Source organism: Triturus cristatus, chromosome 3_1, assembly GCF_964204655.1.
Source record: "Triturus cristatus chromosome 3_1, aTriCri1.1, whole genome shotgun sequence".
NCBI lineage: Eukaryota > Metazoa > Chordata > Amphibia > Caudata > Salamandridae > Triturus > Triturus cristatus.
Genome location: NC_140583.1, coordinates 103,504,149 through 103,526,634, shown reverse-complemented (window position 1 = coordinate 103,526,634; position 22,486 = coordinate 103,504,149). Strand labels below are relative to the sequence as shown.

Sequence of the window (22,486 nt, the reverse complement as noted above, 5' to 3'; positions counted from 1 at the left end):
ACGTAGAAGCTCTGTGACCGCCAACATAGCGGATTCTGTGTTATGCTGTGTTAAGCCATTTTGTGAGCGGTCCAGAATCGAGTTGGATTCCAGAAACTGAGTTAGAAGAGGATTGACATTAACCCGGGGTGGAGACCTACGCCACGCCCGCGGAGTGAGCGGAGATTTGCCTTCTCGGCGTTCCACGGGGAACGCGGAGAAGGCAAATCTCTGCACACTCTGCAGCGGAACAGAGTTGGCCAACTCCCGCTTGGACCCTCCTATTAAGAAGTAAATTAACATTAATTAAAAATAAACTTAAAACCACTTATCTGTGTACTGCGGCATCCCCGGGCTGCCCTCCTCCTCTTCCTTGCCGTACCAACAATGCTTGAGAAAACTGAGCATGTTTATGCACCCACGCATGCGCATTTCTTGCAAATAAATGCGCATGCACAGGAGCACGTGCATGCGCAGTTTTTTCAAACATTACCAGTATGGTGAGGAAGAGGAGGAGGGCAGCCTGGGGACGCCACAGTACATAGGTAAGTGGTTTTCTTTTTAATTAATGTTACCTTACATCTTAATAGGGGGTGGAGACGGGCGGCGGAGCGGAGTTTGTTTGCAACTCCGTGGACCTCCGCCTAGCCCGCTACCCCCACTATGCCTGGGGTTAATCAACATGTGATTCCGTAGTTCCAGTAAGAAAAGGAAGCAGAGTAACAGGGCGAAAGTTTTCAGCCCAAGAAGCGTCTAGAGCTGTTTATTTAAAGAGTTGAATAACTTTTGCATGTTTCCACAATTCTGGTACTGAGGCTGACGACAAGGACAGATTTGTCAGTTCCAGACATCCAGGAAACAGACAATCATGAAACTTTAGGAAAAGTTCGGGTCTGAGAGTGTTTCCCGGGGAACCGACTTTATCTTGTTAAATAGAGTTAAGCATCCTCCAAGCAAATAGGGGGAAAGGAAAGAAGAGATGGGTGAGGGTGTCTTAAGGGCAGCTTTTTTAAATTTGATAATTATAATTTCTGCTACTGTGAATGGGAAATACCTATGAATGTGCTAATCTATTACTCTGTTCTGTGATGTTTATGATAATGACTAACATATTATGCTTTATATAGATATCCCGGTTTTCCTATTTTTTGAAGATTGCCCTTCATTGTTTTGGCCTCACTTCCTGTATTGATGTGTGTACTGCGCATAATTTTTTGGGTTCACCTTTTTTTTTTGGCTTGGTTGGTACTATCATGTGGTTGCCCTATACATACTTGAAAAAGCCCCGGCTTACGGGCCACTGGGGGCGAAACACGTGTTGGCTGGGCCTCACAAAATTTGCTTCACTATGATCATTCATGTCTTCGAATAAAAATTGACAAATAGAATATACGAGTTTCCAACTTCATTGTTCAATGAGAACTAAACTAGATATTGAATTTGTACTAACAAAGAATTTATACAGAACACCACTTGTCCTGGTGCACTTTTTTCCCCATAGACCAGTTGCATTTTCCTACTCACTTCATCTCTTAATCATAAATCTCCCTATTGGCTAGTTCCGTTTTGCCACCCACTTCAAGCCTTCCAGGTCTTAATCTTCCATCTCCCTATTGGCCAGTTTCATTTTACCACTCATATCAGCTCTCAATCTTCCATCTCCCCATTGGCCAGTTCCACATTACCACTCCGTTCCAGTCCTGGAGAACGACATCACTTCCTTGGATTTCTGGAGGGAGCGCGTCATCGACACTTACTTGGGACGCAGGAGGGAGCGCGTCCGCTCCATTTCCCGGTCTTGAGACAGGTGCGGCGGCTGCTGCCGAGGCGCTGGTAGAAGGGGGACAGGCAGTCATACTGCAGCTGGGTGTGCAAGTGGTGGTACCCTGCCGGCAGCTCACCGGGGGGCAGCCCTGGCCTCTTGGTGGGAAAGATGTCTTGCTTGAGCTTGCTGAAGGATTCGGAGTAGAGGACGTGGAGGGGGGTCTCCCTATAGTATGAAGAGAAGTACACAAAGAAAAGAATGGGCTTTTGGTTAGTAAATAAATAGATAAAGTCACCCAAAGGATCACTTTCATCAGTGACACAATATTCCAGTCAAGGTTTTCCTCCTACGAACCACCCTAATCAAGAACTTTAGTCTAATTGGTTTAATGGAAAGGTGCTTTTGGTTGTTGAATGAATGCCCAGGGAAAATTAAATGTTAACATAGGGTCAGTGCTTACTTTGTGCTGGTGGTCACGGGCGCCCCAGAGACTGCAGCTTATATTTTGTTTGACTTTGACCCAGAGCACAAGACAGAAAGGCAGAAAAGGGAAAACAAATCTGTGACAGGAACAAGGTGGGAATGAAAATGAAAGTTCAATAGTAAGATAAAAAGACAGGGGGGATGGTGGAAAAAAGAGACATGAGGTGTAATCAAGACTAAGCAGCCGTGATATTCGGCAACCCTTGCATTCAGCAGTACTCGTTGGGGGCTCATATGAAAAATTCGGGGACCCTGTTTTTACTTTTGGCAACTTTACCATCAGATCCAATTAAACTTTATTGCCATTAAACCTCAGACACTAGTTACTGAAGACACAGAGTTGCTTAATTAAGCTGAGCAGCAGCAACTTTCAATTGTGAAACTGGTTATGATGCTCCTTAGTGGAACTTTGCGCAGCTGTCGTGTCTGCTCAGTGAAATAATTGACTCATACATAGCTCATTCTACCCCCGAGCTGATATATTAACACTGTGAATAGGTAGCAGGCGGTGGCAGCCCCTCATTAAGGGCAGAAGGGCACGGGCCCGTCAACCTATTGCAAAGCATAAGAGTTTGTCATCTGAGCAAAGGTCAGCCTGATAGACACTCTTCATGGTCAGGTCAGACAGTCAGGCGCGGTACATGCCCTAAATGCACCCAATCACCAGGGCAACAATTAAAGGAGATAAGGGGCATCCCTGACGTATACCTCTAGCAATGGGAATGGGAGTAGTGGCGAATCACCTGAAACCTGACGCACAGTATGCCCTATAGAAGCACCTCAAACATAAAAGGCCATTCCAGTGCATCAAATGCCTTCTCTGCTTCAAGCATTACTGCTGCTGCTGGCAGGTTGAGATTGAAAGGGTGTTACTCCGCCATTAGAGTTCGTAAATTAAAAGCTGTGGATCTTTATGGTATGAATCCTGACTGTTCAGGAAGTACCCCGAACTGCATTAATGGATGTAGAGGCTGCACTGTTTAGCCAATATTTTATTATCACAGTTGAAAAGGGACAGTGGCCGGTAGGAGGCACATTTAGGGGGTCTCTGCCACGTGTGGGTAGCACCGTTATGACCGTCTCATGCAGTGACAGAGGGAGGTGCTTGTTAGAAACCATATCCTGGTGGACTCCTGCAATCATGGGGCTAGAAGATCAAGAAAACCTTTGTAAAACTCTATGGGCAGGGCATCGCCACCCAGAGCTTGGCCGCTGCGCAGGGTGCATATGGGATTCCTAACAGCCTCTAACGTGATCAGGGAATTCAGAAGTTCCGTCGTAGTGCCCTCAATGCCCAGTGCGATTGGTTCCAGGTACTATGATATAAATAAGTTGTCAGCTTGGATCCTGGAGGTATAGTGTTTGGCATTGTAACACCAATATGTTTCTAGGATTTCGCCTGTAATAGAAGTGACAACCCCGTCCTCACGCGTAATGCTGGTAACATAATGGTGGTGGTGCTCGGATTTCAGCACCCATGCCAGTGTTCTGCCTGGTCTATCTCCCTGCCCAAAGAGTCGAGATGCGATATTCTCCTGCAGAGCGGTGAGTGGGGCCGTGAGGACTGCGGGCATAGGAGCGTTGCAGTGAGTTAATCTTTGGCTTAAGAAGGTTGAGTGTTCCACACAAGGACCAGAGGATATATACTTCAGGTGCGACTGGTGTTCATGGGCAAAAGGGGCGTTGGCCTGCCACCATCGGGGAAGAGGCAAGAACAGGGAAAATAAACACAGAACAGCTGAAAAGAAATTACTGCTCTGAGGCAGTGTGCTGACTCCCCTGGGTGAACTCTAGTGAACTTTGCAGATTTCCTGCGAGCGCCAGCGGCAGGGCCGGACTGGGAACCACAACCGGCCCTGGAAAGGTGCTCGGTCGGGCCCCCAGGGGGTTCGGGGTGTGGCCGAGCTCTTCGCCAGGGCCGGTTTGCGGCCTATTTTGTTACAGGGCCGATTTTGCAGCTATGCTGTAAAAACGGCCCTGTACCAAAAACGGCCCCCAGGGGCCCAAAACCAGCCCCCATCCTTGCGGCCCACCTGGGGATAGCCCGGTGCTCGCTATGGCCAGTCCAGCCCTGGCCAGCCGGGTGTGGTTTTATTCGACTTGCAGGCACAAGCTACAGGAGTGATATCACATGAGAGAGAGTGCTGACTTAGAATGGCATGGATCCAGTTGCTTACACGGGGCGCGTGAGCAGTGCCCCTGGAGGAGTTACCAAACTCCATGCACTCAATGGCTGGGGATTGGGCAGACCGATGAGGTCAAAGGGGTAGTGGATGACAACAAGTTTGTTGATTATCACAGAGGGTCAGGCTGTAGGAGGGGTGCAGAAGGCTGCTCTCCTGACAGTAACACTACTGCATTTGGTTTCACTTTGAAAAAATATATTATGGAGCTAAGCACAGAGTGCTCCTTATCTGGACTGACCATAGAGGCCCAAGAGAAGGAAAACACCAACTGTGGACAACATTTGCACTAATGGACTAAGAGGTAACTGTGCAGTTGAGCCTTTCCATCAGGGGCATCGTCACCCCACACCCCTCTCTGCGTTAGCAGCTACAGAGGGAGGGGGATTTTGATTGGCCACTTCTGTCTGCAGCTTGGCAGACAAAGGCTCATATTAAACCTGGGAGGGTGAGTGAAAGGAAGGATGGGTGGACGGATGGGTGGGTGGGTGGATGGAAGGATGGAATTGTGAATGGATAGATGCATGGATGAATGAATGAAAGGATGGATATAAAAATGGAAGAGTGAAAGGGAGAGAGGGTGTATGAGTGAAAGGGAGAATGGATGGATGGATAGGTGAAAGGGTTAATGGATAGAGGAGTGAAAGGAAGGATCGATGGATGATGAAAGAAAGGATGGATGAAGAATGAGTGAAAGGAAGGATGGATGAGTGGATGAATGGATGGAGTGAAAATATGGGTGGGTGGATGAGCGAAAGGATGGATGAGTGAAAGGATGTATGTAAAGCTGGAGGAGTTAAACAATGGGTGGATGAGTAAAAGGCAGAGTACATGGATTTCTGGGTGAAAGGATGGCTGAGTGAATGGGTAAATGGAGGGATGTATGAGTGGATGGATAGGTGGGACGAAGGGTGGTTGGATGGATGTAAGAATGGATGTCTGAAAGAAAGGGGAGATATATGTTTGAGCTAAAGGGAGGATGATGGATGGATGGAGTGAAAGGATGGATAGATGGAGTGAAAGGGTAGATGGATAAGCAAAAGGATGGATGAAAGGGGGTGGATAGGTGAAAAGATGGATGATTGAGGGGATGGATTGGTGGACCAGTGGTGCTTCTCCATTATGGTCTTCACAGCTACACTACACCCACCTTTTTTTCTGGTCCATTTTTATTGCATCAAGAGTGAATGATTATTCACTCTGGGTACAATAAAAATAAAATGCAGGTCCGCTTTGGGTCCAGCAACAAACTGAGGCAGCTAGCGACATTGTTTGAATGCTGACACAGGTGCATGTAGGTGCCTGCACCATTCCAGCACTGTGAGCATGTCTGTGTGACTATGTGTGCATGTTAAAGTGAGAGAAAGTCAGTAAAGGAGTAAGTCAGAGTGAGTGAGAATGAGTGACAGTGAGGACGAGTATGTGTGAGAATGAATGTGAGTGAGTGAGGGAGAATGACAGAGAGTATAACTGAGTGTTACTGTGTGTGAGGCACACTAAGACTGAGTAATTCATAATGCGTGGGACTGAGTGAGACGGGTGGTCAGAGTAGAATGAATGAGACTGCATTAATTAGTGAGACTGAATGGGTCACAGTGAGACAATAAATTTAGGGGGATATTTACAAGAGGCCTGCACCGCCGGAGCGTAGCTTTTTTAAACGCTCCGGTGGAGCTGGCCTCTCAATCATATCTATGTGGTGACGCGAAGCCACTCTGAGTGGTTTTGCATCACCTCATAGATATGGAGTAATACCAGGCAGCGCAAAGCGCTGCATGCCTTACTCTGTGTCAACGAGGCGTGCCATGGGCGCTGCAGTGGGTGTTCCCATGCAACACCCATGAATTTTGACACTGTCCCAGATACACAAAGTCATGTAAATCTTGAACAGCGCCAAAACCTTACGCCTCCTCAGAGCAGGCGTAATGAGGAGAAATGTTTTCATTTCTCCTACTTTTTATCTCTTTCCATGTGTGCTGCATTCTACAGCACACAGAGTGAGGACAACGCCTCCAAGGATTGTTTTTGTGCAGGAAAGTGTCCCTTTCTCCACAAAAGCAATCCTCCCAACAACACAGGAAAAGGGGGCCTATGTTGGCGCTAGGCACCAAATTGTGCACTGATGCTTGCTGAAAGGGCAGGAATGCACCATATCTCGGAGATACAGTGCATTCCTGCCCTTTTGATTTGAGGTAGGGCAGTGCAGCAAAAAGGCTTGTGTCGCTGCCCTACGCCAAATCTTTGTAAATTAGACCCTTAGTGCAAGAAAGTGTGAAAAAACCCTTCAAGAAGTAGCTCATTGGAATTCGAACCAAGGATACCCCACCACTTTTAAAGGTCACCGGTGGCCACTAATATACTCACAGGCCTTCCAAAAAGTGGCTACCTCAGCAACTGTGCCTTCATTAGGGTCAAATTATTCTAGTATAACGGACTAGACGTCAGCGTGAAGCCTTTCCTCGTGGAGTTCTGATCCTCTGAGGCGCCAACTGATGAGACGCAGGGGTGTTGGTGACTGCACTACTTACAAGGGAGTGGTCCGACAGAGTCCTGGGGTAGATAGTGCACTCACAGATCACCACCATTAAAGAAAGTGTTCATCTTTCGTATCTCCTCACCCCCTTCCCTTTCCCCTTAAGTAGACCTGGTCCCTAACTCTACCCAGTTATCCCATATTTCCCACATTCTGGCTTTTTTCTTATGAGTCCCTATTTGGTCTAACATAGCTATCCTTTGAATGGAATGTACCCAACCTACTTCCGTGGGAGAAGATGGAAGTATCCAGTTAATACATATTTCCCTTCGGGCTAGCAATATCAAAACAAAAAATAACGCTTTATGGTTTCTGGTTAGTTTTCGCTCTTCAAACTCGCTAGGTATTAGCCCGAAAAGCACTGAAACTGTTGACAGCTTTATTTCAAAACCCATAATATTAGAAAGGGTCTTACCAATTTTATCCCAGAAGGGGGTTAAGGCCGGGCAACTCCAAAACATGTGTACCTCATTAGCCAATTCATCTCCGCACTTGGGGCACTTCTTAATGGCTCGACTTCCCATCTTTGAGATTTTCTGAGGCGTCCAGTACGCCTTATGCACTGTAAAGATGTGATTCTTTTTTAAAGAAGCAGCATTTACATAGGACCAAAGGTAGAACATAGATACTTGCCCGATGTTTTCAAGGTCTTCATCCGGAAGATCTTTTTTCCAAATTTCCATAAAAGCAGGCTGGTCATCCTCACCACCTTGAGCAAGAAGCCAGTACCAGGCAGCCACTTCTTTTTCTTTAACACTGCGAGTGCATATCTTGTGCGCCAGATTTGAGTTGCCTTTCACGTCATTACCGGCAGATCTTATCCAACTAGACAGCTGATAGTATTTAAACTTAGAAATCGACCTTCCAGTAAAAGACGATAAATAAGACCAGGAGATTATTTCGCCTTCATATAGAATTTGTCCCCAAGTGTTGATCCCCGCTCTTCTTAACGGAACTGCCAAGCTATCCATTAAGCATTCCGGAGTTCCAGGAGAATCCCAAATTGGCGCAGCTACATCATAGTATGGGATTTTTAGCAAACGTCTTACTTGCGTCCAAATTTTTATTGCCGCGCTTAAAATCTTGAGCTTTACCTTTTTGAAAAATTTGGGGTTCCCAAATTTAAAAAGAAACTTTCCAGCTTTTTTAGAGAAATCTTTTGTAAGGGCTTTAAATAGAGGAGAGAACATACAGTCCTCTAGCATTAGTTGACAACATTTTTTTAATTGGAATGCACACATGTATAAGTAGAGATCAGGACTTGCAATTCCTCCGTATTCCTTTTTTTTCCTAAGTTTGGTTCGTGCAATCCTCGGACATTTATCAGCCCATATAAACCTTGAGAGGAGCCCCTGAACTTTCCCAAACCACATTTTTGGGAATTCTAGAGGGATAGCGTTGAACAAAAAAGTGAATTTTGGGATTATAGACATTTTTACAATATTAGATTTACCCAAAAAAGAGAGAGAGAGCGCTCTCCATGATTGTAGCTGGGAGGCTATTTCTTTAGTTGTTTTATCAAAATTAACTTTTGGTATTTTATTGATGTCTTGCACGATCTGAATTCCTAAGTGTCTTATCTCTTTTTTTTCGAAGGGGCTCTCAAAATCCATGTGCCACTTCATAAGTTCTGTTTTTTGTTGATTGAGAAGATAGCCCGAGACCTTTCCGAAGTTCTCTAATTCCTGCCATATCCCTCCGTATGATTTTTCCAGATTGCCGGTGAATATAATTAAGTCGTCCGCATACAGACCCAATCTTTTTTCCCACCCATTACAGTTGAATTGAATGATGTTCTGAGATAATCTTAGGTTGTGAGCTAGTGGTTCGATATACATATTAAAGAGCAACGGAGACAGGGGACAACCCTGTCTCGTTCCTCTCCCAATATGTATTGCTCTAGTCAGGTTCCCATTGATCAATATTTTAGCTGAGGGGTTCTTATATAATGCCTTTATTGCTGTTATACATCTATCCCCAAGATCAAAGCGTTGTAGAGTTTTGAATAGGAATGACCAGTCGACCCGGTCAAAAGCCTTGGCGGCATCGAATGTCATAACCGCCAAGGGAACCTTATATGTCTGCGCCAGGTCGATTGCCCCAATAAGATCGTGGGTTAGTTGGCTCAGCTGCCTCCCTTTCATGAAGCCCTTTTGGTCCTGATGGATAAGTGGATCTAACACTTTGTTTAATCTTTTTGTGATAATCTGTGAATAAATTTTATGGTCACAGTTTAAAAGTGATATTGGGCGATATGAATCGCACTCACGTGGATTTTTATTCGGTTTTAAAAGGACTATGATAGTTGCTTCATCCCATGAAGAGGGAGTATTATCTCCATTCAAAAAAGATGCATTAAATAGCTGAAGGAGAACTGGGGCCAATTCATCTTTAAGTGTATTATAAATCTCATTGGGAATAGAATCGGGGCCAGCAGCTTTTCCTTTTTTTAGGGAGTTTATTACTTGAATTATCTCGTCTAATACTACTGGAGCATTTAAAAAATCTTTATCTTCTTGTTGAAGTAGTGGGAGGTCTAGGCCCCTCAAGTAATCCTCCATGCCTCACACATCTAGGTTGCCCTTCCCTTCATATAGACATTCAAAAAAATGAACAAAGGATTCCTCAATTTCTGCTTCTTCTGTGACTATGAGCCCGTTTTTATGGGAACGTATATCTTTTATCATGTTTCTCGTTTGGTCTGTTTTTGTTTTCCAAGCCAGAAGCTTGCCACAACCTTCCCCATATTCGTGATGAGCTATTTTGCTGGCCTCCCATTTTTTTTTTAATATAGCTTCTAGATGATTATTCAATTTACACTTAGTTAGTTTTATGCTATTTAAGATATTCTCATTATCTTCATCCAATTCCAGGATTTCATACAGTTTTTGTAGCTCAGTTTCTAACTTTCCTGATACCTCTTTTTGTTTCTTGGCTTGGTTGCAATTAATGCTTAATAAGACCCCCCTCAAGAAGGCTTTATATGCATCCCACACTGATTGAATTGCTGCAGAATCTAGATTATTTTCAAAAAATTCGTTGGTTTCTACTCTTAGTTTTTGAATAATAGATTGTTCCAACAATAATGTTCTATTTATGGTGCACCTTCGAGATGATTGAGTCTTACATAAAACTGCTTTAATCATGACTGCAGAATGATCTGACAGGTGTTGGGGGGCGTGAGTTACTAGGACCGTATTGCGAAAAAAGAATGTACTAACTAAGAAAAAATCAATCCTTGATCTATGACCGCATTTTTTGTTGTGGAAAGTGAATTTACTACCTTTTGTTTTGGATTTAGCCAGCATCTCGCTCCATATATCTATTAGGTTTATATCCACCATTAATTGTCTTACAGCTCTTCTCATTTTCACTGTGGAAGATATGGCTCTGGAGGAGGTCGAATCTCTGCCTGGATTTAAGACCAAGTTAAAGTCCCCTCCTAAGATTATGTCATTGTCTATTTCTGATAAATGGGGTACCTATGAGAAGAGGGGGTTCGGATCGTCCCAATTGGGGCCATAGTAACTTGCCAGCGACATTCCATGACCTTTTATTTTTATTTTTGCGACCGCCCATCTGCCTACAGGATCCACCACACTTTCTATCAGCACTGCCGATGCTGATTTTTTAATTAGAATTGCGGAGCCTTTAGAAGTGTAAGGTTGGTTTGTACATATGCAGTGTTCGATCCACCTGTGCTGCTTTATGATTATCTCCCATTCTTCCCTCAGTAGGTTGGATTCTTGTAGAAGAAAAATCTTACACTCCGACAATCTTAAATATTCCAATATATTGTTTCTCCTTCTGGGTGCCCTTAAACCATTTACGTTCCAGGTCATTATTTCTATATCCAGATTCCTCATTCTTGACTACAAACTAGATTGTACTTTTCAGTGTTTTGATTAGGATAGAGATGAACAATATGTTTTTTGGAGATTGCTACTTCATCTGAGGACATTTTTTTATTTTTTTCCCCTATGATCCCCACCCAGTGCAAATTAAACCTTAACAATGTTTCTAATTTGTGAGTGGGCTCCCCCCCCACCCCTTAGGGGAACCTCCCTTTCAAGTACTAGAGGAATTCCTCTGTTTTCAGGCTCAGACTCGGATCAGGGCATATAAGTGTTTGTTTTCTTTTATTTCGCTGAGGAGCTCTTAATTCGATTAATTAAAGCATTTGCTTCATCGGGATCTTTGAAAATGTACATCTTGTTATCCCACATTACCTTCAGCGATGCTGGGAAGCATAGGGAACGCTGTGACACCCAAGGTTTTTAATTCCTGCAGCGATTTCCCCATCTCCCATTGTTTTTCCTGGGTAAAGTGGGATATATCCGATCTGATTCGCAAGGACCAATCAGGTCTCTTATACTCTCCTGCTTTCAGTCCCTCTGATAAGATCTTGTCCTTTATGGTGTATGTTTTGAAATTGACCAGGATCTTTCTGGGGTTTTTCTTCCCAGATTTTTTAAAGTAAGGGTCTCTGTGGACTCTTTGTATGTCTCCCTCCAAGATGGTTTTATCTAGATCGGAGTGGATATCACATAGGAGGTTAATAACAAATGATTTTATGTCTCTACCTTCTGCATCTTCCGGGACATTTAAGAGGCGGATATTGTTCCTTCTTGCGGCCTTTTCTAAGACTTCTAGTTTTTCTTTTAGAGCTCTATCTTCTCCTCGAAGTGCTTGTATCTCGTAAGTGTTTTTCTCTACTTGTTTTGTTAAATTTTCCACTGCACCCTCCACAACTCCCACCCTGTCAGAGATTGCGTTTAATTTAATTTCAAGATTCTCGCATACTGCTTGTATTTTTAACTGATTGTTTTCTGAAAGATAAGTGAGCCTAAATTGTTTAGCTTGTTGATCTTCCCTTTTTTTTTTTTTTTTTTTATCGGTCCGATGATACCCAGTATGCCCAAGGTAAAGCCCAGGCGTATGGGCTGAGAAGGCCTCTTTATTTGGGCAACGTGCATTATGGGTCAATGTAGATTCAAGACAAAGACGAAAACCCACAATAGAAGCTGAAGGTTTGTTTTTGTTTTTTGGAGGGGTGCCCTTAAGCCGGTAATTACAGGTGTATTCCTTCAGATTCCAACTTGGGTTAGAGATTCGCTTTTCTTGTTTCTTTTTCTTGGAGCATGCTACTTCCAAATGAGGACTAATAATAAAAAAAAAAAAAAAAAGAAAGTGTTCATAGCCACACGTCAATACGCGAGGAGGTGCAGGCACAGTGGAGTAGTATGTAAATACGTTGTCTGTCAGATGTAGCTCCTACCACGCGTCTATCAGGTAATACAGCTGCATTATATTGAGGCTGAAGTTTCCACCCCAGAGAATGGGCCTGTTCTTAAGGATTCCGGTAAAAGGCAATCCCCGTCAACAGAAGGCGGCACGGTGGGCCCGATACACAAGGCACCACCGGCCAACAAGTAACCGAATGCAGCTAGACCAGCACAGTGGGACCGCCAGCAAAGGAGGAGCGTTAGGTTGGACAGTTAGTTCAGCAAGACCCGCTGCGGCTAGTTGAACCTTTAGTATTGCCACAGTGGCTGGCAGAGTTTGCCACTTAAGCACCATCTTGGATTGTAGCTCACTAGCTCAATAAGAAGGTTGTATTTTTATGCCACACTTACAGCGAAATGTTTGGCCATTGCAGATATATTTAGAGCAAAGTTGAGAACCAGGTGCCGCTTTACATATCCGGCCCACTGTCCAGCATTGTGGTGTGGTGCACCCTTAGCTGGTGCACCTGGCAGAGACGGTGATTTGAGGCTGATAACGGAAACAAATGCTGTATCCCCAGCGGAGTCACAAATTATAAAAGAAAAAGGGAAGTGGACATGGTCTCCTGTCTTTTAAGAAGGTGCAGGGATCTCCCCACAGGCAGGTGCAGTGTGTGACTGCCCCTTCAAGCAGGGATGCCAGGAGAGCACATGAGATCTCTGTGCCCCCCCTTCTTAGGGGCACCATCAGTGTTTACCGTGGCTGTGTGCCACTCAATTGTGGCACAGAATCCGTGCCCCTCATCATTGCTTCCTTGCCTGCGCCCACCTCTATATCACGACGTAAGTGTGAAACCCCTTCCTCATGGCCTGGATGCCTCCATGGAAATAAGGGAACCACCATAGAGCTTGCACTGGTACACATTTTGCACCGGTGCAATCTACATTTATAAAAAGAGACTGCACAAGTGTCTGCGCCCCCTTCTATAATGCCAAATGTACTCAAGTGTGCAGAAAACAGGTGCAAATGCTAATTGCGCCACAGACCCATATCTCTATATCGCAGCAAAGAGTTGAGGAGAGAATCAAGCTGTGCAAAGTCTAGATAAAGTAATGGAAGCTGATTTATTCATTTTTATTAATATGGTTACGTTTAACGATCAAGATTGAAGGGTACATTTTTAAAAGCCCAAGGTAGTACTGCACAATGAGTTTTAAATTCCCGCTTCTGCATTTGTTGATGTCAGAGAAGGCAATGCCGAATGTTCCCCTCACACTTTCACCTTTTAAGGGCTTTGTCAAGGTGCATTTGTTTTTTATCTGAATTGTAATTTGCACTAACGATACAATTGAACGATTAGTAACAGTAGTGCTGAAACAGTCCTATTATGTTTTCCAGTTGGTAGAGCCAACTAACCTTTTTACTCATACTCAAGAACTTCCATCGGGGATTTTACTAACACACAAGATGGAGCTCAGTTAAACACGTGGCTCTCATCATAAGTGGTCCAGAGCGTTAACCCAGTCGATGATGTCATCGGTGATGTCATCAATGATGTAATTTGAAATATCATCAGTAATGTCATAAAAGATGTCATACAACATGTCATGAGTGGCATTATATGTGAGCTCATAAGCAGAGCATGGCAGGGGGCAAGTTAGAGTTAGTACTGCTTAGTATAATTGGTGAATTTCTGTGTTTTTTTAAGTTCAGAACATTGATGTTGTCACTGACATATTCACCTAACTACAACGTTACTTTAACCTTTCATATTTTCAGTTAATTATTTAGATAGATAGCCAGCCAGCCAGCCAGCTAGACAGACAGACAGACAGACAGACAGACAGACAGACAGACAGACAGACTGATAGTATTAGTAATCAATAAGTAAACAGAAAGTGGGATACCTACATTGTAAACAAAGGCCAGGTAAGGACATCTCTAATGTACGTATACTACATGTGTATCAACAGAGGGTAGTGAGCCACAAAACTATATTGCAACAAGTGGTTCTAAGTAAGAGTAAGTACTGCAGACACAGTGCTATGTGCCCACTAAGTATGACTCTAAGTTGAATGCCTGTGTTACTGGCTAGTGAAAGACATTAGCGATGTGTACTGCCTTATGATTTTTGAATGTCTTAATAGTTTCTAATATATGCAAAATGATTAAAATATTTTGAAAGTCTTCGCTCAGATTACTTTTCTTCATCCGTCCATCCTCAGTTAACCGGGACAGGAGACCAGTGCATTTGCTCGATGAGCCACATGGGCCTACCAAAGCTGTGTAAACTCACATACTTTTTTTTTTTAATTATGCGAAATTTCAGGAACCTTACATGATTTTGCCTGTAGATGTTGCGTAGTTCACTTTTGTGTATCACAAGTGAAAATTAAATGCGAAGACACACATTACATTCAATAGTCACCTGAGATACCTGTAAAGGGGACAGGTTGGTGGACACAAGCTCTACTGTGACACTTTTCTGCTCAAACCAACCTGCATTTAGCAAATTGCGTGGGTTTAACAGAAGTGTCACATGGGCCTCTAGGTACCCTCATTTAAAATCACTCACATTAAAGTACATTGCCCAGCCAGGGCGCTCTCGTGCAGCAGTAATCACTATGGCAACCATGATACTATGTAGATGAAAGTTGCTAAGAGGAACAATAGCATGTCTCTAAATAGGGAGGCCTTGGCACAGAGTGGGAAATGGAGGACCATAGACCTCCCTGCCTCCAATGAAACTAAGGAACACAAAGGCACGTCTTCAACAAGGCTGACGCATGCCACATGACGTCAGTGAGGCATCCTCACTCAAATACAGCATGGCTTAGAGGAAGTCTTAGACCTAGGGAATGTGGCACAAGATAGATACCCAGTCTCAGGATAATCTGTCCACTCAGTTGAATTAGGGAACAAGATGGGGGTTTAAAGTAAGGTGTTGATCTGCAGACAGCATCCTGTCCCTCTGAACAAATGCAACCTATGTCTTACAGTGCTATAAAGAACATTTGTTCACTGGGCCAGATGTCATGTGATGTCACTTCCTGTCATGTCATCCGCAGGTGTCAAAGGGTACATTTCTGCCACTTTCTTTGTGTTAATAATAATCAGTAGAAACAGTAATAACAATAGCGAAGGGTGGCATTAAAGAAGCACATACCTGTACCTGCCGCAATGCTGTAGAGTGCTGTAATCCCTGCCGCCTTCTTCAATTCACAGTCATGTTAGCAGTCCTACTGCCCATAAAGTCCTCGCTGGGGCACACTTTACCCCCTCACTTCACAAAGTTCTATCTACCTTCTAGGCTTAATATATTAGATTCTCACCTTGATTGGACCTGCAGGGGGAGCACTTTCTGCCTGACCAGGTCTGAGATTTTCGGCTCCTTGCAGGCTGGAAAACAGAGAAAAGAAAATGAATCAAGTTTAGAGAACTTGGCATGAGGCACCTGCTCTCGAACTTCAGTTCATAATTGGTTGTGATGAAGACTACAAGAAACCCAGCGGCATATTTATGCGTTTGCACCACGCAATATGGTACATTCGTGATGCAAACCTCCAAGTCAGGTTCATGAAGCCATACAAAGCAACAGTGGCCTCATAAATCTGGAGTAGCGCAACGTAGCGCAAATCGTTGCATTGCACTACTCTGCCCTGGGAAGGCGTTCCATGGATTTAGACGCATTTCCTATTATACCTGCAACACTGGTAACCTTGCACCATGGTGCAAGGGTGCCTGCATAGGCGCTAGGCTGCCAAAATGGCATCATAGCAATAGAAAAGGACAGGAATGCACTGTATTGGACACATATGGAGCATTCATGCCCTTTCTTTGTGACGCAGGGTAGTGCAGCAAGGTGACAAGCTGCGCTGTGCTGCCCTGCACCACAAAAGTCCTAAAAATGCCCTAATGTGTTGATCATTGAAGGCATCACAAGAACACATAAAGCAGTCAGAAATAGCCAATCATTTTCAAATCACTTCCTTTGATTTGGATATGAATCTCAGTGCAACCTCTTAGGGGATAAAAATGAGGAAGCAGGGTAGCCTCTATACAAGACCAAGTATTGTGGCCTCAGCCCTGCTCTTTATGATTCACTCATCAGCCTCATCTCGTTCCACAGATGTGTGCAGGCCCATTTATCATGATCTCTCTCTGAATCAAAGAGCACCCTTTGTAGGGTATGGGGGGAACCTGTCTCTCCCTTCTCCAGTGTGGTCCACCCAACTTACAGGTATGCAGCAATACACAAATCTATCGGGGGGATTCCTTCACTTTCGCTCCAGGTTTCACCTCGCAGCCCTGGGCTTCCCTAAACGGACCCCATAGGCACACATACACCTAGTACGTGCATTTAACATACACACACTGCACCGCACTATATTGTTCATGTACTGTACCACTCTCAGGCAAATATACACCCGGGAAATGCATTTAACATGCACGCACTGCACAGCACTATATCCTTCATGTACTGTACCACTCGCAGGCACACTTACGTCCAGCACATGAATTCAACATACATGCACACCACTACATCCTTCATGTATTGTGCCACTCACTGGCACACATTTGTCCAGCCATGCACATGACATACACACACTGAACAGTACTGCATTATCCCTGTATGGTACCACTCACAATCACACATACATCCAGCACATGTACTTCACACATGCACCGCACAGCACTACACACCAAACCGGTGTAGGCCAAGAGTGAGTTAAGCACACACCAACTGAACTTTATATGATTGAGCCTGTAGGCCTCACTGCAGTGACAAGGACTTCGCTGCACGGTGTGCTGCCACCACTGCGTTCATGCTGCTTAACTCAAATGCAGTAGATTTTCACCACTATGAGGGTAGCATTATGGGCGGCCCTCCCGGTCCAACAAGACAGGCCTGTGTCCTTGCGCACACACATGATCTGTGTTTGCCTATGACAACAATAAGCAGCATTAGGGATCCCAACATCAGTATAGTTGGGAACTCATATCAGGGGTGCACGTCTGTTACCATGCAGGAGACTTTTCCATCCGAACGCCTGGAAACATAGCTTAGTGAGTTATGAACTGGAATGATGAACGTGAATGCAATCTGCAAGGCACAAGTTTAGAATTGTACAGTTTTGTTTCTAAATCTTTCATCATTCTAAGGTTGCTCCTGGTCTGAGGGCTTCCTTTGGATTCTGAGGTCCCTGCTTCTCCTGGGCGGGGAACTCCTTACATAGCTCCTGGTCTGAGGGCTTCCTGATACTCCTGGAACGTCTTCTGCTCCAAGGCTGCATGCTCTCTCCAGCACTATCTCTGAATGTCTGCCCTTTCCCCCTGATTTATCTTTCATAGTCCGACCTCCTTAAGTCTCTGACTTTTCTGTGGATTCTCATCTGCCTGGAGCTCCAGGACACAAAATGTCCTCAGTTATCTATCGAATAGAAAAGCGACATGGTCTTGATTCCACCGCATGGCTCTTCAATCTACCACCAGACACTCCTACCCCTTTATCCCTCTCTTACAGGTTCCTGCTTTCTCCCTTTGTCATTGTTTTCATGCTCTCTCTTCATCCTTTTTCCCCCTTGTGTGTACTTCACTCTCTTGCTCAAGGTCAAGTCTGATGAGGAAAGTGAAGCACTGCTCTGGGCATTGAGTGACTTAGGGAAAGGCAACACTGCCGCGAGGAACGGTAAAGCCCTGCTTAGCTACCTGGTGCCAGAGCTCGTTGTTCTAACCCTTGCACAGGGACAAGCGTGAATGCACCAGCAGCCAGCCTGACTCTCACACATCCGCAGCACTGCCTGGCCTCCCCTCCCAGTGTGAGGCATGTGGCTTGGTTTCAGATGTTTATGTTCCTTCCCACACACTCTTCGGCAAGGGCTCCATTCCTGCTCAGTCGGAAGCAAACATTGCATCCATGAGTTATCTGTCATCTGAGTGAGTGGCCAAAGCACAGACGGTGATGCAGGTGGTCTTTGTACCTGTGCATTTTGGAGGGAGGGCAGTTACCTACAGTGCTTAATTGGTAAAATAAAGCATAAGTGCCAGGGTCCTTGTCGAAAGGCCACTGCAGCTTGCACCACCCATTGCCCCTACCAATGCTGCCAATGACAATACAAACACAACTACTAACCATCACACGCCTACTAGTTTGACAATTCAGAACATTCCAGGCCTCCAAAGCTATAAGAATGGCTTGGATGACAGATATTAGTCATTTTTAATGTACATTGATTTGATAAACAACTGTTATTGTGCTAATCTGTAAATTAGAAAAATATCGCCCCCATATGGCAGACTGTAATAACTGTTAATGTTGACAATTAAGTGCCAGTGCCAAGCACTTGAAACCAGTGGTTCAAATTAAGCACTAGTTACCTGGATTCCACCCTCTCGACCCTCCAGTTTGATCCCAGCCTGTGGATAAAGTTGGCAAAACAGTGTACAGCGTATATGTCTCCCAGCTGAACCAGTGAGTAAATGAACCACTTACTTTTAAAAAGAACGTGACACAGAGTTTTGAAATTAAGGAGGAAAGCTTCAACTGAATACAAGTGCTATGGGCTGTAAAACTCATTTTAAAATAGTGAATCTTTTTAACAGTGAAATGAAAGCAAGTGGAACTAAGAGCCTAATTTAGATCTTGGCAGCCGGATTACTCTGTCACAAACAGGGCCGGACTGGCCGTAGCGGGCACCGGGCAATCCCCCGGTGCGCCAGACGGGTAGGGGCCGGATTTGGGCCCCTGAGGGCCGTTTTTGTTACAGGGCCGTTTTTGCAGGGGTGAAGGGGGGGCAGCCGAGCACTTTGCTAGGGCCGGTTGTGCTTCCCAGTCCGGCCCTGGTCACAAAGGTGACTGATATCCCGTCCACCGAAATATAAATCCCACAGGATATACTGGGATTTATATTCCGGCGGACAGGATGTCCACCACCGCCGAGATCTAAATCGGGTCCCGAGTTTCTACTTCTTTATTCTCACTTCAAACTCTGAGCAAGATTATAAACTCTCTTTCTCACATCCCCACATCAACCACTCGTATGTACATGGTCACATGCATGCTTACATTCACACCAACACACAAAGGAACACGCTCTCTCACACAAACGCACTGTAGCAACCTCCCCATCCCCCCCCACACACACAGATACATACTTCTTCAGGCGGTCACAAACACACATTCATTCCTGAGATTTACACACAAGGAGGGAGACACACACACTCCCACACCTCAGATGTAGGTGAGGCACCCATAATCCTATGAAAACACATTACTCACTCAGAAACTCTCAACCACTTTAGATACACACAATGCATACTTTAAATACAGTAACTAATAAAGACATACATAAAATTCACATACATAAGTACAGGCACACTTACCCATGCACCATCCATCGAGGACACAGGTACACATTGATACACAGTAGCATGCCAGGATAAACACATGCACAGAAGCAATAACACACTTGAGCATTAAAAAGAGCAGGGGCCAAACAGCCGAAAATTGGCAGACAGCCTTGATTCTCCAGCACGCTCCTTGGGCATAGAAGAGCTTTATATTTTAGCTTTCAGCCAGTAAGTCATTTTCCATCAGTGGCGAATGCCATGTAATACAAATAGAATGTAATGTTGGAGAAAATTACTTTGTGAGAGGCGCTGGAGGAGGTACTGGAAAAGTACAACACATGCAGCCCGGCAACTAGGCAGACTGACATATCCCTGAATGGGACATTTAGAGATGTCGCGTCTCTGGAAGCCTGGTGGGGCAGACTGTGTCCGCGCCCTGTGACGTGGAAGGTCAGGGCCAGGTTGATGGCCTGTCCTACTCTTGCCCTAGTGGCTTTTAAACGGCAGGGGCCCACCCTGAAGTCTCCTATCTTCCTTCTGAATGTGCAACACCTCTGCAGCTTCAGAGGAGACCCCATAGTCCTGGGACCTGGAAGAGGAATCCAAGGTTTTGGAAGAATCATTTCCATGAGAGAAGTGGTGGGCTAAATTATGTGATGCACACAACAGAATGAAGACCCATCGTTCTTTCTTTCTGTATCTCAACTGTGACTCACAAGAACTTTACGCATCTTGGAACTGAAAAGGACGTAAAGTCTCTGAAAATCAGCCTGTTAAGCAACTTCCACAAGGACTTCCAAAGAGGCTGAGGTCCTTTGTGAAAAAAACCTTGTAGGCGGCAACTCCATGTTCATAGGGTGCCACGGCCAATCCACTAGTGTGTGATGGAAAGACAGCCGCGGTGTCCCTGGCGGTGGGAATCGCAGTATTTTCAATAGTTCAGAATCAATTATATTAATAAAGATAGATTTGGTAACTGGGGCCCAACAAATACTTTGGTAGGTCACCAATCACCACCTGGTATCTCTGTTTCATTGGTTGGGGCAATGATTTGTGTGTGGTGAATTATAGCTAAGATTTCTCGAGAAGCATACGAGTCGCAGCTGTAAGGAGCCAGGTTAGGTTTTAATGCCATTAAAGATATTTCAGGTTTAGGGGTCAATATTAAGATTTTCAATTTACTCAAAAAGTATGTGAGAGTAACACGGTATTTGAGGGACAGTCTCATATGAGTGTGTAAATGATGTATGTATGAATGTGTGTTGTTATCCCGCATTCTTTTTCCCCGCAGGGAATCACAACGAGGTTGTTACAATGACTGCGTTGTGATTCCGCATACCATTACTCCGAAAGTCGGAACAACGACTTGCGGAGGGGGGGCGCTGGATGTTGGAATAGTATAATATACTATTCCAACTCCAGTCTGTGCGGACAATAGGGAAGGTGTTGGATTTTAAATCCAACAACTCCTCCCACCCCTCCGCAAGTCGTTGTTCCGACTTGCGGAGTAATGGTATGCGGAATCACAACACGCTCGTTGTAACGACGGCGTTGTGATTCCCTGCGGGGAACAAGATTCGTGGTAAACGTTGTTTACCTGTATGTATATGTGCAGCACGGTTCCACCCTAGGTACCTTTAGTGCAAATGGGCTGCTTTCCTGACCAGATGCCTTCAGCCAGGCACATCCTCTGTCGGTCCCCACTGAGGACATAGGAATTGTTGCAGAAGAAAGTGACCACCGTTCCAACCTTAGCAAAGTGATCGCTCATGAGGCCACCGTCCTCCTCCACTCTTCTGTAGCCATGCAGCAGGCCCCCGGGATCTGCACACTGTTTGTCTTCCACCACTGAGGACAAAAAGAAGACATTAGCATTCAACAAGAGGACATATTTCAATGAAGACTCCAAATATTCTTGAACATCGGACTTTAAATATGTATAAAACAGTTGGCTTAGGTGTCTTGTTCCGGAGGTACTTGGATAGGAGATGGGAGTTAGAGAAGACAAGGCATCCATCAGTAACTTACCGGTAGGACTCACTTACTCAATATCACTCAGGCAGGATACTGGACTTCCGGCTGGCTCACTTACTCAATACCATCAAGAGAAACATTATAAAAGAATCAATATTTACCTATCGTCCATCACTCCTTCAGGGAGTCTACTAATGGCTCTTGGACTTGTTTGATCAAAATATCAAACATAAAATGTTGTGTGGCCAAAATATCTTGGTAACAATATACAGACAATAATATCATGAGGGCAGTTTTTACGGCAAACAAAGCTTTACTAGGCTGAACTCCACATACATGTATCTTGATATATATCCTCAAGGAGCGTAGATGTGAAGTTAAGAATAGTAAATCTATTTTTAACTATTTGCACTTACCTTCTCGATATTCTTGTCCTGGATATTTTTGCCACAATATTTTAGCCACACAATATTTTTTGCCCTCTCCCTCTGGGCTGATCTCACTATGGACTGGGTGGTTGGGTAATTCCCGACTGCCCTTTTCATTTCCCATGTGGTGTTTGACTGTGGGTCTGTAGAACGCTTCCTCTCTTTCTTATTGGGTTTACCTGAGTGGGGATTCCGTGGCCTGAGCACTTCCCAGCTCTCTTCCCTTCTTTGGGTAGACGTGACTGAGGAATTTCAGTTCTCGGTTAACCAGGTAGGTACACCGCGGTAAGATGATTACTCTAGTACTTCTGCTTTCATACACCAAGAGTGATGGGCTGCTGCTTGGTGAATTTACAGGTGCAGTGAAGCCCATGTAGATCCTGCCTTTGCACCTCTACATGTAAGTGCACCTGACAATAACATACTAGGCTGCCTAACTCGCAGTAGCTTCAGCCTCTTACACCTGAATGGACCATGGATACTGGTAAAAGGCCTGAGTAATCCCCAGACGCCTCTGGATGGACCTAGCAGGTGTCTTGCTACTTGCTCAACATTGTGGCACATC

At 44.7% G+C, this 22,486-nt stretch overlaps 1 protein-coding gene across 2 annotated transcripts in view; it reads right to left on the bottom strand.

The window, feature by feature from the left end:
* Positions 1-22,486, bottom strand: part of PAMR1 (peptidase domain containing associated with muscle regeneration 1) — a 293,605-nt gene that overhangs the window by 14,355 nt on the left and 256,764 nt on the right. For both annotated transcript variants that reach the window (XM_085643491.1, XM_085643490.1), the window contains 3 exons: positions 21,155-21,367; positions 15,502-15,568; positions 1,737-1,969 (listed from right to left, as the gene is read on the bottom strand). In XM_085643491.1, the coding sequence (XP_085499617.1) occupies positions 1,737-1,969; positions 15,502-15,568; positions 21,155-21,367 (513 nt within the window). The remainder of the gene's footprint in view (positions 1-1,736; positions 1,970-15,501; positions 15,569-21,154; positions 21,368-22,486) is intronic.